At 41.8% G+C, this 16,378-nt stretch overlaps 1 protein-coding gene across 1 annotated transcript in view; it reads right to left on the bottom strand.

Moving 5' to 3' along the window:
• CUNH10orf67 (chromosome unknown C10orf67 homolog) overlaps positions 1–12,352 on the bottom strand; it is a 196,609-nt gene extending 184,257 nt beyond the window's left edge. Inside the window, exons 1-2 of the mRNA XM_089693700.1 lie at positions 12,217–12,352; positions 8,982–9,102 (exon numbers count right to left, since the gene is read on the bottom strand). Coding sequence (XP_089549826.1) covers positions 8,982–9,102; positions 12,217–12,296 — 201 coding nt within the window. The 5' untranslated portion in view covers positions 12,297–12,352. The remainder of the gene's footprint in view (positions 1–8,981; positions 9,103–12,216) is intronic.
• Between the last annotated feature and the right edge of the window lie 4,026 nt (positions 12,353–16,378).

The raw sequence follows: 16,378 nt of genomic DNA on the forward strand, positions 1-16,378 counted from the left end.
GGGTTTTTTATTTTTATTTTTATTATAGAAACAAGAAAAACAAAAACTTTGAACAAAAAATATTTTGACTTTTTGTTCTAAAACATATACAATAAAAGATTTAAAAAAAGTCTTCATATATTTAGGCCAAAATGTTTTCTGCTACGTCTTTGGTAAAAAAAAAAAATCCCAGTAAGTGCATAATAATTCATTTCCATGAAAGTAATATTGTCTACAAACGTTGGTATATGAGTTATATACTAGAGTTTTTATTTTTTTCTTATACTAGTTACGGTGGTGATCATTGACTTATAATATGACTGTGATAGTGTGGTAGGCAATCTGACGCTGGCTGACTGACTGACACTGACATCAGTAGCAACACTAATAAAGTGATCTGTGCTAATGCTATACACTCTCACTGTACTAGTGACACTGCCTGGGAAGGGGTTAACATCTAGGGGCAATCAAGGAGTTAACTGTGTGCCTAACATGTGTTAATTTGTGTAATACGTGCTTTTACTAAGGAATCTTGTTGTTTTTTCCCCTGCTTAGCAGGGAATTAAAAAACAGCAAGTTCTGTGTTGTTTACAATCACAGAGCTCTGTTCCGTGAATCACTGAGTGGATCAACTGGTCCCAGCAATCAATTGTTGCATAGGACGAATGTTGTAACGAATCAAAGCACAGCCTGATCAGCATGGAAGAGGGGATAATTGCCCCTCCTGACACTTAGGCTGGCCATAGATTATACAATTTTGCTCCATTCCCCCCATCAACATTGACTCAATCCCTCCCGCTGCACTATTGTATTCTGACAGCGTGAGGTTTCCATAGTGTCTTGCTGTGGATTCCAAATCACAACAAAACCCACAACACCCATTTGGATGCTATTGAATTTGAATGGCACCCCAAATGCACCACGTTTGTCTCTTCTGCAATATAGAGCCTGCCTGCTTGAAGTTTTTAACATTGAAACTTTATTTCCACTTTAACCACTTTCCTGCCAACCTGTAATAGAAGTACTGATACAGGGTACCAGGGCTGTGCAAAACCACGTGTGTGTTAATATGTGTGTATATATATATATATATATATATATGTATATATATATATACACACATACACATACATACACCCTGTTCCAAATTATTATGCAAATTATATTTTTCTCATTTACCTAAATAATTGATCTAATAACAGTCAGCAGAATTCTCATGTTATCAACTATTAAGAGTACAATTCAAATTTTATTGAACAAACCTCCTAATGATAACAGGATTTTTTTTAAACATAAAACACTTACAATGTACTGTTCCAAATTATTCCGCACAGTAAATTTCACAACACTTTATAGGTTGTAAAGAACTGAAAATTGTCATTGGTTGTGTTTGCAGCATATTTACTGAAATCAAAAGCTATTTCAATCAAACTTTTAACATCATTTTAAAACATTTTAACAGGCCACGTTACATTGTAACATAGGACCCCTTATTTTATAGCAGCTTCACAAGTCTTGCATCCATTGAACTTGTGAGTTTTTGGACAGTTTCTGCTTGAATTTGTTTGCAAGATGTCAGAATAGCCTCCCAGAGCTGCTGTTTGGATGTAAACTGCCTCCCACCCTCATAGATCTTTTGCTTGAGGATGCTCCAAAGGTTCTCAATAGGATTGAGGTCAGGGGAGGATGGAGGCCACACCATGACTTTCTCTCCTTTTATCCCCATAGCAGCCATTGATGCAGAGGTATTCTTTGCAGCATGAGATGGTGCATTGTCATACATGAAGATGATTTTATTACGGAAAGCATAGTTTATGCTATGTGGAGTTTATGACTGAAAGTGGTCAGTCATAAACTCCACATACTTTGCAGAGGTCATCTTTACACCTTCGGGGACCCTAAAGGAGCCGACCAGCTCTGTTCCCATGATTCCGGCCCAAAACATGACTCCACCACCGCCTTGCTGACGTCGCAGCCTTCTTGGAACAGGGTGGCCATCCACCAACCATCCACTACTTCATCCATCTGGACCATCCAGGGTTGCACGGCACTTATCAGTGAACAGGACTGTTTGAAAATTAGTCTTCATGTATTTTTCTGGCCAATGCAGCCATTTCTGCTTGTGAGCATTGGTTATTGGTGGCAGAATAGAAGGTTTATGCACAGTTGCAAGACTCTGGAGGACTCTACACCTTGATGTCCGTGGGACTCCAGAGGCACCAGCAGCTTCAAATATCTGTTTGCTGCTATGTAATGGTATTTTATCAGCTGCTCTCTTGATCCGATGCATGGATCTGGCAGAAATCTTCCTCAATGTGCCTTTATCTGCACGAACCCGTCTGTGCTCTGAATCAGCCACAAATCTCTTACTAGTGCGATGATCACGCTTAAGTTTTCGTGAAATATCTAATGTTTTCATACCTCGTCCAAGGCATTGAATTATTTCACTCTTTTCGGCAGCAGAGAGATTCTTTTTCTTCCCCATATTGCTTGAAAATGGTGCTCTGCCTAATAATGTGGAACACCCTCCTTTAGTAGTTTTTCCTTAAATTGGGCTCACCTGCCAATCTAATTATCACAGGTTTTTGTTTTCAGTGATCAAAAGAGCCCTGACACACAATGCCATCCATGTGTTAAACTGAAAAACAAAATATTTAATCTTTGTGACACTTAAATAGAATTTGCATAATAATTTGGAACAGGGTGTATATGTGTATGTGTGTGTATATGTGATTTGCAGTTCCAGGTAGGGGGCGCAGGTGTCGCCCTACCCGCGCCACTATTGGCGGCTAGTGATATCAATCACTGGGTCCCAGCCAGCGATTCACGGCCAGCATTCAGTGATCGTCGGCTGAGCTGACAGGGGAGAGACCTGTGTGTAAACAACACACGTCTCTCTCCTGTCAGCATGGACATGCTGTTTTGTATCTCTCTGCACAGCAGAGAAATACAAAACAGCATGTCTTCCTAGTAAAACACAACACAGTACACACAATAAAAAACACATACATACATACAGTGGGGCAAAAAAGTATTTAGTCAGCCACCAATTGTGCAAGTTCTCCCACTTAAAAAGATGAGAGAGGCCTGTAATTGGCATCATAGGTAGACCTCAACTATGAGAGACAAAATGAGAAAACAAATCCAGACAATCACATTGGCTGATTTGGAAAGAATTTATTTGCAAATTATGGTGGAAAATAAGTATTTGGTCACCTACAAACAAGCAAGATTTCTGGCTCTCACAGACCTGGACCTTCTTCTTTAAGAGGCTCCTCTGTCCTGCACTCATTACCTGTATCAATGGCACCTGTTTGAACTTGTTATCAGTATAAAAGACACCTGTCCACAACCTCAAACAGTCACACTCCAAACTCCAATATGGTGAAGACCAAAGAGCTGTCGAAGGACACCAGAAACAAAATTGTAGACGTGCACCAGGCTGGGAAGACTGAATCTGCAATAGGCAAGCAGCTTGGTGCGAACAAATCAACTGTGGGAGCAATAATTAGAAAGTGGAAGACATACAAGACCACTGATAATCTCCCTCGATCTGGGGCTCCACGCAAGATCTCACCCCGTGGGGTCAAAATGATCACAAGAACGGTGAGCAAAAATCCCAGGACCACATGGGGGGACCTAGTGAATGACCTGCAGAGAGCTGGGACCAACGTAACAAAGGCTACCATCAGTAACACACTACGCCGCCAGGGACTCAGATCCTGCAGTGCCAGACGTGTCCCCCTGCTTAAGCCAGTACATGTCCGGGCCTGTCTGAGGTTTGCTAGAGAGCATTTGGATGATCCAGAAGAGGATTGGGAGAATGTCATATGGTCAGATGAAACCAAATAGAACTGTTTGGTAGAAACACAACTCATTGTGTTTGGAGGAGAGAGAATGCTGAGTTGCATCCAAAGAACACCATACCTACTGTGAAGCATGGGGGTGGCAACATCATGCTTTGGGGCTGTTTCTCCGCAAAGGGACCAGGACGACTGATCCATGTACAGGACACAATGAATGGGGCCATGTATCGTGAGATTTTGAGTGCAAACCTCCTTTCATCAGCAAGGGCATTGAAGATGAAACGTGGCTGGGTCTTCCAACATGACAATGATCCCAAACATACCGCCCGGGCAACGAAGGAGTGGCTTCGTAAGAAGCATTTCAAGGTCCTTGAGTGGCCTAGCCAGTCTCCAGATCTCAACCCCATAGAAAACCTTTGGAGGGAGTTGAAAGTCTGTGTTGCCCAGCGATAGCCCCAAAACATCACTGCTCTAGAGGAGATCTGCATGGAGGATGGGCCAACATACCAGCAACAGTGTGTGCCAACCTTGTGAAGACTTACAGGAAACGTCTGACCTCTGTCATTGCCAACAAAGGATATATAACAAAGTATTGAGATGAACTTTCATATTGACCAAATACTTATTTTCCACCATAATTTGCAAATAAATTCTTTCCAAATCAGCCAATGTGATTGTCTGGATTTGTTTTCTCATTTTGTCTCTCATAGGCGAGGTCTACCTATGATGCCAATTACAGGCCTCTCTCATCTTTGTAAGTGGGAGAACTTGCACAATTGGTGGCTGACTAAATACTTTTTTGCCCCACTGTACATACATACATACACCATAGTTAACCCTTTGATCGCCACAGATGTTAACCCCTTCCTGCTCAGTGTCATTAGTACATTGTCAGTGCTTTTTATTAGCACTGATCACTGTACTAGTGTCACTGGAGATGTCAGTGGCAGTTAGTCAGTTCCCACCCAGTGTCAGAATCCCCGCTGCCATCTCGCAGTCCTGCTATAAGTCGCTGATCGCCGCCATTACTAATATAACATTTTTTTTTTTTCAATTCCACTATATATAGCGCCATTTGTAGGTGCTATAACTTGCACGTAAACCAATTAATTTACACATCTTGGGATTTTTTTTTGTAGCAAAGACATGTAGCAGAATACATTGTGGCCTAAATTTATGAAATTTGATTTTTTTACATTTTTTTTATTGGACATGTTTTATAGCAATAAGTAAAAAATATTGGGGGGTTGTTCAAAATTGTCTGCATTTTGTTTATAGCGCAAAAAGTAAAAACTGCAGAGGTGATCAAATACCACCAAAAGAAAGCTCTGGGAAAAAACTGACATAAATTTCATTTATTTACAGTGTTGCATGACCACGCAATTGTCAAAGTAACACAGGGCTGTATCGCAAAAAATGGCTTGGTCAGGAAGGGGGGGATCCTCTAGAGGGCAATTAGAGGTGCTGGAGTTTCTTCTGAGGATTCTTTATATGATGGTTTCTTGGTATTGTTAGCATCAAGTGTAGACGGACAAAGTCTGAATATTGTGCTGGCAATGTCTACACATCGTAGGATTTCCTTGGATTGTGGTAGGGATGAGTAAATAGAAATTGGAGCACCATATACAAGTCCAAATGCAAGTTTATTCCAGTAATAAAATGTTAGCAAAGTCAAGGTGTTTGGGGGTCTGCCCTGAAATGCATTGACTTTGATAACATTTTATCATTGGAATAAATTTGCATTTGGATTCAAGTATTATCGTGTGATCCTACGGCCTGGTTCACACTACTGCAATGCAATTTTGATCCGATTTCATGTGCAATCATGTAGTGTGACTTGCTTGCGACTTGATGCGATTTTGATGCAGCCCTGTGTGAGCGAGCAAGGTAGTGCCTGGGAAGAAAGTTATTTTAAAAAAAACACTGAAATCGCTTCCAAAAAAAGCATCAAATCGCATGCAGATGAGTTTACATTGAAGTCTATGGGGCCAAAATCGCTCTGGAATCGCACCAAAGTAGCACCGGATCATTTTCCAAAATTGCTATGTGCTGAGTCCCATTTATGTGAACAGGCACCATTGAATATAATGTGATTTCCCTTGTCATGCGGTTATGTGCGACTCAAGTCGCATCTGAAATCACAATAAGTATGAACCAAGCCTTAAATTCCTAACTACCCAGGTTTGTATTGCTATTTGTGTCCTCGCTAGGGATATTCACCGTCTCTGTGTGGTCCTGAATGTTGCAGTCCTCAGTAAGAACACATGCGTTAACGTACATAGTGTTATGCAGCCCAAAGCACACAAAGAAAAAGGTGCATATGCTAATTTTTGCAAAGCAGTGCACTACAACACAAGGTAGTGCATTACTGTGCATTGTGGTGCATCGCAATGTACTGTACATACAGTTGTGTCCAAAATTATTCAACCCCCACTGAAATTGAGTGTTTTGGCCAGTTTGACATTGCTTTTGATCATTCAGTCATCTTGCTTACATTTACATTAAAGAGGCACTTGTAGGTCAGACAAATATAACATAACAGTTATAATGAAATAACCACAAATGTCTTTTCTGTGCTCACAGCATTATCAGTTTTATTCAACCCCCAAGTGACATTCAATCTTAGTACTTAGTACAGCATCCTTTTACAGTTATAACAGCTTTTAAACGTGAAGCATAGCTTGACACAAGTGTCTTGCAGCGATCTACGGGTATCTTCGCCCATTCTTCATGGGCAAAGGCCTCCAGTTCAGTCACATTCTTAGGCTTGCGCACTGCAACTGCTTTCTTTAAGTCCCACCAGAGGTTCTCAATCGGATTTAAGTCTGGTGACTGCGATGGCCACTCCAAAATGTTCCAGCCTTTCCTCTGCAACCATGCTCTAGTGGACTTGGAGGTATGCTTGGGATCATTGTCCTGTTGAAAGGTCCAACGTCTCCCAAGCCTCAGGTGTGTGACGGACTGCATCACGTTTCCATCCAATATCTCCTGGTACTGAAGAGAATTCATGGTACCTTGCACACGCTGAAGCTTCCCTGTACCTGCAGAAGCAAAACAGCCCCAAAGCATGATTGACCCTCCACCATGCTTCACAGTAGGCAAGGTGTTCTTTTCATCATAGGCCTTGTTCTTCCTCCTCCAAACATAGCGTTGATCCATGGGCCCAAACAGTTCTAATTTTGTTTCATCAGTCCACAGAACACTATCCCACAACTTTTGTGGTTTGTCCACATGGCTTTTGGCATACTGCAGTCGACTCTTCTTATTCTTTGGAGACAGCAAGGGGGTACGCCTGGGAGTTCTGGCACGGAGGCCTTCATTACGCAGTGTGCGTCTTATTGTCTGGGCTGAAACTTCTGTACCCACATCTGACAAATCTTTTCTCAGTTCCTCAGCAGTCACACGGGGACTTCTCTCCACTCTACGCTTCAGGTAGCGCACAGCAGTCGAAGTCAGCATCTTCTTTCTGCCACGACCAGGTAGCGTTTCAACAGTGCCCTTTGCCTTGAATTTGCGAATGATGCTTCCTAAGGTGTCTCTTGGTATGTTTAACATCTTTGCAATCTTCTTATAGCCATTGCCCTTCCTGTGAAGAGAAATCACCTCTTCTCTTGTCTTCCTGGACCATTCTCTTGCCTTCACCATGTTTGTAACCACACCAGTAAATGTCTAGAAGGAGCTGAGTATCACAGTCATTTTAAAGCTGCCTAATTGGTGCTTATTATGCTTGATTGCTGCTCGGTGACATCCACAGGTGTTTTCAATACCTGATGGAAAGCACCTGTATGAACCTCTGTTCTTCAGAGTGGTAGTCTTTAAGGGGTTGAATAATTGTGGCAATGAAGAAACCACATAAGAACCATTTACTACTGTATTACATAAACAATTGATGTCATTTTAGTTGCATTTGGGTAGTTACAACGTCCTTGTAGGATTTGATTCTGAATACAATTCCAAATGTACACTATAGTCCCTAAACCCCTTTACAGCATTGGGGGTTGAATAATTTTGGACACAACTGTACGTTGGGAAGATGTGCAGGAATGCCATTCAGGCTTCGTTCACACTAGTGCAACTTGTCATGTGACTTTGGACACAAAGTCACATGACAAGTTTGCAGCCCATTTGTTTCAATGACATCCGATCCAATCTATGTGAATTTAGTTGCAGTGTCTTTTAAAAAAAGGTTGCATTACTTTGATTTAACTTTCTAGTGCCATAGAGTGTAAAAGTCGCATTTAAGCCGCATTCCAAAGACACACTGGAAATTATGCAACTTTGGAATCGCACTAGTGTGAACTCACCCTAAAAGTGAGGAAACATCCAAAATGTTAAAGTAGAATTGAAGGTAATTCTTTTTTCATTTTGTATGGAGTAAGGGAGGGTTACAACTACTGTCAAGGTTTTTGTTTTTTGTTTTGTTTTGTTTTTTTGCCATCTGAAAGTGAGGGAATTCCAGGGTGTCACCAGAACCCTATTTGAATATTTCATCTCTATTACTGTTCTGGTGACAACTCAAAATTTGGGATTTTCTTTCACTTTTGATAACGGTCACCAGAACAAATAGAGAGGGTGAATCAACATTATGTGGGCACAGACAGCAATAAAAACCTGACAGGGGTTCTAATCTCTCTCTCCACTCCATCCAAAACTAAAAAAAATGTTTTGCCTTTAGTTATACATGATCACCAGGACAGGAATAGAGGGTAAATCTTCCAATGGGAACACTTCTACTGACAACTACCTACTAGGGAATTTTACATCACTTTAGGGGGATATTCTCTTATTTCCTATAGGTCAGGAAGTAAAAGAAAATCTCTGGGACACTGATGCCTGTCAAAAGTTTTTTTATTTACCAAACCATGTAGCAGAATACATATTGGCCTAAATTTATGAAAAAATTAGATTTTTTTAATTTTGTTATTGGATATGTTTATAGCAGAAAGTGAAAAAAAAATATATATTTTTTTTAATTTTGGCCTTTTTTTTTTATTTATAGCACAAAAAAATAAGAACCCAGTGATGACCAAATATCACCAAAAGAAAGCTATATTTGGAAAAAAATATGATATAAATTTAATTTATGTACAGCGTTGCACAACCGCGCAATCGTCAGTGAAAGTAGCGCAGTGCCGTATAGCATAAAATGGCCTGCTCACGAAGGGGGTTACATTTTCTGGAGCAGAAAGATGTTACCTGTGTCAGTGTTTGTGCCACATTTCTCATCTCCTTCATTTCCCAAACTTCTGTGACGTCTGTCTGTGTGGCCTGATCAGACTCAAAGTTCCCCACTCTGAGCTGTGCCGAGATTGTGTGACTGCAAAGACATAAATACTGTCACAATTCAATGTAATGAACCATTGCTGCAACACATGGCAATGAACTTGCTCTATTTATTGTGAATGGCACCCCAACACATTGTACTGTACAGTCCATCGCACACTGCGCCAAAATACATATATTGAATATTGACCGTAATTTTTATTAATGTTAAATTTGCTAATTGTATTAAAATACTATCTGTTGATCCTGCCATGAAGATTCTGGTGTAAGCACTTCCTGTTTTGGGGACAACACTTTGCTCCTGTCTCCCGTACTCCTACCTTGTCACCCTGACATTGTGCAGGTATGGATCCACTGTTGTGATCATCAGAAAACCCGCCACTGCTGGGGACAGGAAAGAGATCAGCAACAAAGAAAAGGTAAAAACAGGGACTTTATTTATTTAATGGGAGCTACTTATAATACACATTGTAAAAGGGGTAGTTCACCTGTACAGAAAATTCAGAAATATAGTCATGGTCACACCTGTGCAATTTAATGCACGCTGTCCAACACATGACAAGAGGATTCCTATTCTTTTCTATAGGGCCCATTCACTGCAGTGCCAATCATTTTGGCAAGTAAAAAGTGCTGTAATACATGGCAATGCACCATAGTGTCTTGTGGCAAAAACATTTTGTGGCACATCAGGCTTCTGGACTTTTTTGGAAGCCTGTTGCTTTCCCTGGAACTGTTTGCTGCCAGGTCCATATGCCGTAAGGACCTGACACTAAGGGGGGGGGGGGGTTAACACAGCCACCGGGATTGTGTGTAAATCTGACAAGCAGACTGCTGCCTGTCAGATGAAAGCAGGCCATCGCCTCTGGATCGCTTTCATACCCCCTATATTGCATGCACCCCTGCCATGTATCCCAGGCTCCGCTTGCCCATCTGTGGGCCCAGGACCAGTATAGCAGGCAGTGGTGTCCCTAGGCAGGTGCAGGGGGTGTGCGCCGCACCGGGTGACACCTACCGCACGGGGTGACACTGGACCAGCTCCACAAAAAGGTAAGTTGTAAAGCAAGCAGACAATCCCCGCAGGATGGATCGGATCTGTGGATTGAGCATAATGGATCAGAGACCGATCCATTATGCTCCCCAATCCGCAGATCCGATCCATCATGTGGGGATCGTCGGCTTGCTTTACAACTTACCTTTTCGTGGAGAGGGTCCGGTGTCACCCCGTATAGGTTGCATGCCGACGATCCCCGCAGGATGGATTGGATCTGCGGATTGGGGAGCATAATGGATCGGACACCGATCCATTATGCTCAATCCGCAGATCCGATCCATTCTGTGGAGGGGGAGACACCAAGTGTTATCGCACCGGGTGACACCAACCCTAGGGATGCCCCTGATAGCAGGTGCCACCAGGTAGAGGGGGGGACAGAGAGGACACACGTCTGCTCTCCTCCCCTTCTTGTTGCTGACTCTGAAAGCGACGTATTTGACGTAACTTCCGATTCATCTCCCGGTGTCCCAGGCCAGCATACCTGGGAACTAATGTAATGCTGAGAGATGTAGTGCTGCTACTTGTAATTAACTTATGTGAATATTAAATAGATGAATAAATACATGAATCCTTACATAAGTGAATAAATATCAATGCATTATCAGTAAGTTGCAAGAGTGTAACATATAAAACTCATACCAGCGTGATAAATACATAATATGCTCTATAAATTCAGTCCATGTACAGTGTGTGTGACCAACAGAGTAGGAAAGTGCCTGTGCTCCAGGTTTCCTTCATTCCTTCAATACAGAACATGTCTCCATTGTAAAACAGCACAGAATGTGAAACAGCACACAGTTAACCCTTTGATCGCCCCAGATGTTAACCCCTTCCTGCCCAGTGTCAGTACAGTATCAATGCTTTTTATTAAAACTGATCACTGTATTAGTGTCATTGGGGATGTCAGTGGTAGTTAGTCAGTTCCCCCCCAGTGTCAGAATGCCCGCCGCAGTCCCGCTATAAGTCACTGATCGCCGCCATTACTAGTATAAAAAAAATTAATAAAACTTTCAGTATATATACCATTTGTAGATGCTATAACTTTCACGTAAACCAATACATTTACACGTATTGGGATTTTTTTTTTAGCAAAGACATGTGGCAGAATACATTTTGGCCTAAATTTATGACGAAATTTGATTTTTTAAATTTTTTTTATTGGACATATTTTATAGCAAAAAGTAAAAAAACGTTTTTTTTCTTCAAAATTGTTTCAAAATGTTTTTGTTTATAAAAATAACACACACAAAAAATATCAAAACAAATAAATGTTTTGATAATATGCTAAGGTTTTAATGAGTATGTTTGTATAACTTGTTCATCTGAAAAATTAATAAATATTTAGAATAAAAAAAAAATAAACACACAAGCAATCAAATACCACCGAAAAAAAGCTCTATTTGTGGGGAAAACTGACATAAATTTCATTTGGGTACAGCGTTGCATGACCACGCAATTTCAAAGTAATGCAGCACTGTATCACAAAAAAATGGCCTGGTTGGGAAGGGGGGTAAATCCTCTGGAGTGCAAGTGGTTAAACATGCGTGCACAAACCGCCTCTGGCAGCAAAAGGGCTAATGAAACGCCCGTATACGTATAATATAATAGGCATTACCACCCCGTAGAATTGTAAACGTGCCATAAGGCCCAGCACTTTGCAAACGTGAGTTGTTTTTGCGCAGCACACCTAGGGCAGCCCATTCATTCCAATACACGCAACAAATGCAGCGGAGTAGCTCCTTTTTCAGCGTTGAGGTTTGCACGTGTTTTGACGCGTTTGTCTAGTTTTTTTCATCGACGTAAAAACGCATATCTGCTTGCCGTGTTTGGAGTGCCATTGATAATGAATGTCACCGCAAGCACGACCGGCGGTTTTTGCGCATTTCGTGAACATGCAGGATTTTGTATGCATTCACTGTACGCCGGGTGTGACTGAGCCCCCGTCACATGTCTTCCTTTGTCAGATGACAGAGATCCTACTTCTCCATCACTCATAGCTCTGCTCCCTGCAATGCCATCCTATACAGACTGAAGTCGGTCGGTCGGTCAGTGGGGAAGTCGTGCAGCTGATCATGGCCGGCAGTACACATCGGATACCTGAGCTGAACCTCCCGCACATAGGCGGCCACAGCATCCTCATCCAGGCCGGTCCACCCCGCTGTCCCGCGCCGCTTCATGCTGATCCAACTTTCCTGTACAAAGTTCTCAGCGTTCTAGCTCCATGGCAACCGGATCCCCAGCGGAAGAGACACTTCCGCTCTGCGGACTCAGCCGCAGCCATCTTTAGTTTGGGAAAACCGATCCCAATCCCATTGTTCCATGATCATGGCTACTGTTCATGCAGCGTGCTCAGTGTAATATAGGGGGAGGGGAACTTCACCCAAACCCGAGAGATTTGGAAAAAATGGCACAGGTAAAAACTTTATTAACCACTTCCAGCCCAAGCCAATCCTGACATTTTTTAAGTCTATGTACAAAATCTGCATTTTTTTTTTGCTAAAAAAAATTACTTATAACCCCCAAATTTATATTTTCTGAAAGCATTGGCCCAGGAGAATAAAATAATGGTTGGTGTGACTTTTTTTTTTATGTCGCACGATATTTGTGGAGCCGTTTGTCAAATGCAAATTTTCAGGAAAAAATACATTTAAATGCATTTTAGTGCATGCAAACACAATATAATACCTATTTTTTGGGTAACACATAAAAGATGATGAAAATTTAAATTTTGCATGCCCAGGAAATGATAACAAACTACGGTACCCAAAAATCTCCATAGGTGTCGCTTTAACCATTTGACCTCCGGAAGGTTTTACCCCATTCATGAACAGAGCATTTTTTGCTGTTCAGTACTGTTCTACCTTAGCTGGCAATTGCTCGGTCATGCAGCAATGTACGTATATGATATTTATATCTTTTTTCACACAAATAGAGCTTTCTTTTGGTGGTTTTTAACCTCCATACTAGCGGTCTGATTATGTCCATATTTTTGTGCTCAAAGCTGTACATTTTTTTGCATGGAAATATGTAGTTTTTGTTATTGTAGGCCTGTAATTTTTAGGAATAACTCACTGAAATCTGTCCGAACAAGAGTCTAGTAAACATCCCGGGTATGTTAAAATCTGAAACACGAAATCATAAATTATAATTTAATAAATAAATATAAAAAATAATAATATAATAATAATAAATGTAATTCAATAATATAATCAATTCTGCAAGTGGTTCTAATTTACTATCGCTGTTCTCTAGCTGGTCTAAAACCGCTTTTGACCTAAAGGGACGCTTTTTGGACGCCATGGACTTTTCTCAGTTTCCAGGCAGAAAGAACAGTAAAAATGTAGGCAGGACACAGGACAAAGCACTCGGGACAAAATGTATGTGAAATGGTTTGATACAGTAATGTTTTACTATGTGATTTTAGTGTATTTAGGGAATGGCACTTTTTGACATTAAATTTCCAGCCGTTCCGTCTCCGTACGTCCCGACGTCGCAGGGAACGGAACCCGGAAGACAGATGTCGGCATCGGCTGGAGAACATTGCCGGGGACACTGCAGGAGGGACATCGCGGGAGCGCAAGACAAGGTAAGTGCAGAAGGGATCCCGGAGCAACGCTGCAGTGTATTCCTGAGTGTAGCTCAGGGTTACCGCTTGTGGTGCTGAAACTTTACCCCGAGCTACACTCAGGAATACCACCAGGAAGGTTAAAGCAGTGCTCCACCCAAGAGAGGAAGCGGTCCCCTGCTCACCATTAAGGATTGGCACCTTTGGGGAGCGTGGGGGGTGTGGGTACCTGAAATTGACAGGCACCCGTTCTCACTTCCACTGCAATCGCCTAGGCGGTCAGAAGCACAAGTTGCCCTCCCTTCCCGTAGTCTTTTGTCATGTGTCCCAGAAGACTACGGGGAGGGGGGGAGGGGGAGGACAAGTTAGGCGAATGCAGTAGGAATGGGTACCTGTCAATTTCGGGTCCCAGAAGACCAAGAGTCCATTAAGAAAGCGCAGCGCTGCTCGTGCATGCGCAGTGGGCACCCGGCTGTGAAGCTGCAAGCTGTCACAGCCGGGTGCCCACACTGAAGATGACGGTGGTGGGGAAAGAGGATGGCTGATGAACCTGCTATGAGGACACCGCATGATCGAGGGACAGGTGAGTGTCTGTTTTTTAAAAACCAGCAACTACAGTTCTTGTAGCTGACTTTATTTTTTTTTATATTGTGACTGGAGCTCAGCTTTAAAGCGGTTGTTCAGTCTGGGGGAAAATATAAAAGTTATCAGCTAAAAATCCTGTAGCTGCTGACTTTTAATAACAGGACAGTTACCTGTCTAGGGATCCAGTGCTGTGCTAACCCAGGCTAGCTCTTGACTAGCCTTCGGGTTCCTAGCGCTGGAATCCTAACTGTGGGCAGTCGGTTATGCTGCTTTTGCCTTCACAGCCGGCTGCCCATTGCGCATGCTCAAGCCACGCTGCGCTTTGTGAATGGCCCCACAATCATCTGGGACCTGTGATGTGTCCCAGAAGACTGCAGGGGCGGGGGTTTGAGAACTTCCACTCAGTTCGCCTAGGTGATCCAAGAGGAAATGGGATCGAGTACCTGTCAAAAGTCAGGTACCTGCTCCCCCCCCCCCCCCAACAAAAAAAGTGATAAATGTTAAAGGGGTGTGGGAAGGAGGTCTTAAAGCAGAACTTCCCCTTTTGGGTGGAGTTTCGCATTAATCACCACTGATGTTTACATTTTTTTCTATATAAACTAAAAAAACAAACATTTTTTAGAGTACATTTTTCTGTTAAAATATTTTGCAATAAATAATCTTTCTTCAGAAATTTAGGCCAAAATGTAGTCTGATGCATTTCTTTGGTAAAAATAACTAAAATCAGTGTATATTATTTAGTCTGTGTGAAAGCAGCTACAAAGTATGGGATATACAGTCATGGCCAAAAATATTGGCACCCCTGCATGTCTGTCAGATAATGCACCGCTTCACCCAGAAAATTTTTGCAATTACAAATGTTTCAGCATTCTCATGTTTATTCCTTTTGTTTATATAGGTAGGACACAAAAAAGTGAAGAAACAAAAAGCCAAATCTGACACATTCCACCAAATAACAGAAATGCAGGGACGCCATCATTTTTGGCCATGACTCTATATTTGGAAATTGATCAGTCCTGATGTACTAACAGCCAATCTCATTTCTTGAGGACCATAAAATGTCAGGACAGTACAAATATCCCTCAAGTGACCCCTTTTTGGAAAGTAGACAATCCAAGGTATTTAGTAAGAGGCATGGCAAGTTTTTTAAGGGGTAATTTTTTGTCACAATTTTAGGGAAAATGAAGAAATTAAATAATATTTGTTTGTTTTCACAATTGTTTTGTGCAGTACAGCGTCATCATATGACTGGTGTGGTGGCAATCAGGGATACTGACTGGTGACAGTATGTATAAAAAAATACTTTTTTTAAACTTTTTTTTTTGCCAAAGCTATCACATGGTACAGGGTGCTGTGATTGCCCCCCAGTACCATGTGATCACTGCTGATTAATCAGAGATCACACACAATAGCAAACAATGATGTCATAAATGGATTCCATTCTTGGCTGGGGTTTACTAAGTGATATGTGATTGCACAGCAATTGCATGGTATCTGTGCTCAATACCGAGCACCACAATACATGTTGTCCACATGAGAGGGACAACGTATTGGTATGTCGCGGTACCTGCTCAAGCCGCCGGCCAACAGTAAAATTACTGTTGGCAGGTTGACAAGTGGTTAAAAGCTTTTACAGGTTATCAGTTTAGAATTAAATGTGAGTTCTGGTGCTAGAATTATTGTTCTGTGTGGTGCAATCGCTGTTTACATATGCTTGTTGGACCTACGTGCGCTTTTCCATTTGCACATGAGCACGGGGAGATGGGGAGACTTAAATTTAATTATTTTTTTTTTTTTTAAATCTACCTTATTACTATCACATGGGATGAACAACACCCCTCGTGATAGCTTGGGAACTGACAGGGAGAGATCTGGTGCCTCCTGATCTCTCCTCTGAGAAGAGGGAAAAGAGGGACAAACTACACGGGAAGAGATTAGGATCAGTTTGGAAAATCTGTTTTATTCCTGATTGCTCACTCTTTGGGCAGTCAACCCCTTTGCTGTCTTTTTGTTCCTATTATTGGGGTCTTTTTGTCTTTTATTTTTGTGGGGGTTGACTTGCATGCAGAAGTTACTTTTAGCCGGGTCTATCTTGTCTATAGGGATTTT

The sequence above is a fragment of the Staurois parvus genome, unplaced genomic scaffold (genome assembly GCF_062004578.1).
Source record: "Staurois parvus isolate SC_StPar_1 unplaced genomic scaffold, SC_StPar_1.0 ptg000636l, whole genome shotgun sequence".
In the NCBI taxonomy this organism is placed as follows: Eukaryota; Metazoa; Chordata; class Amphibia; order Anura; family Ranidae; genus Staurois; species Staurois parvus.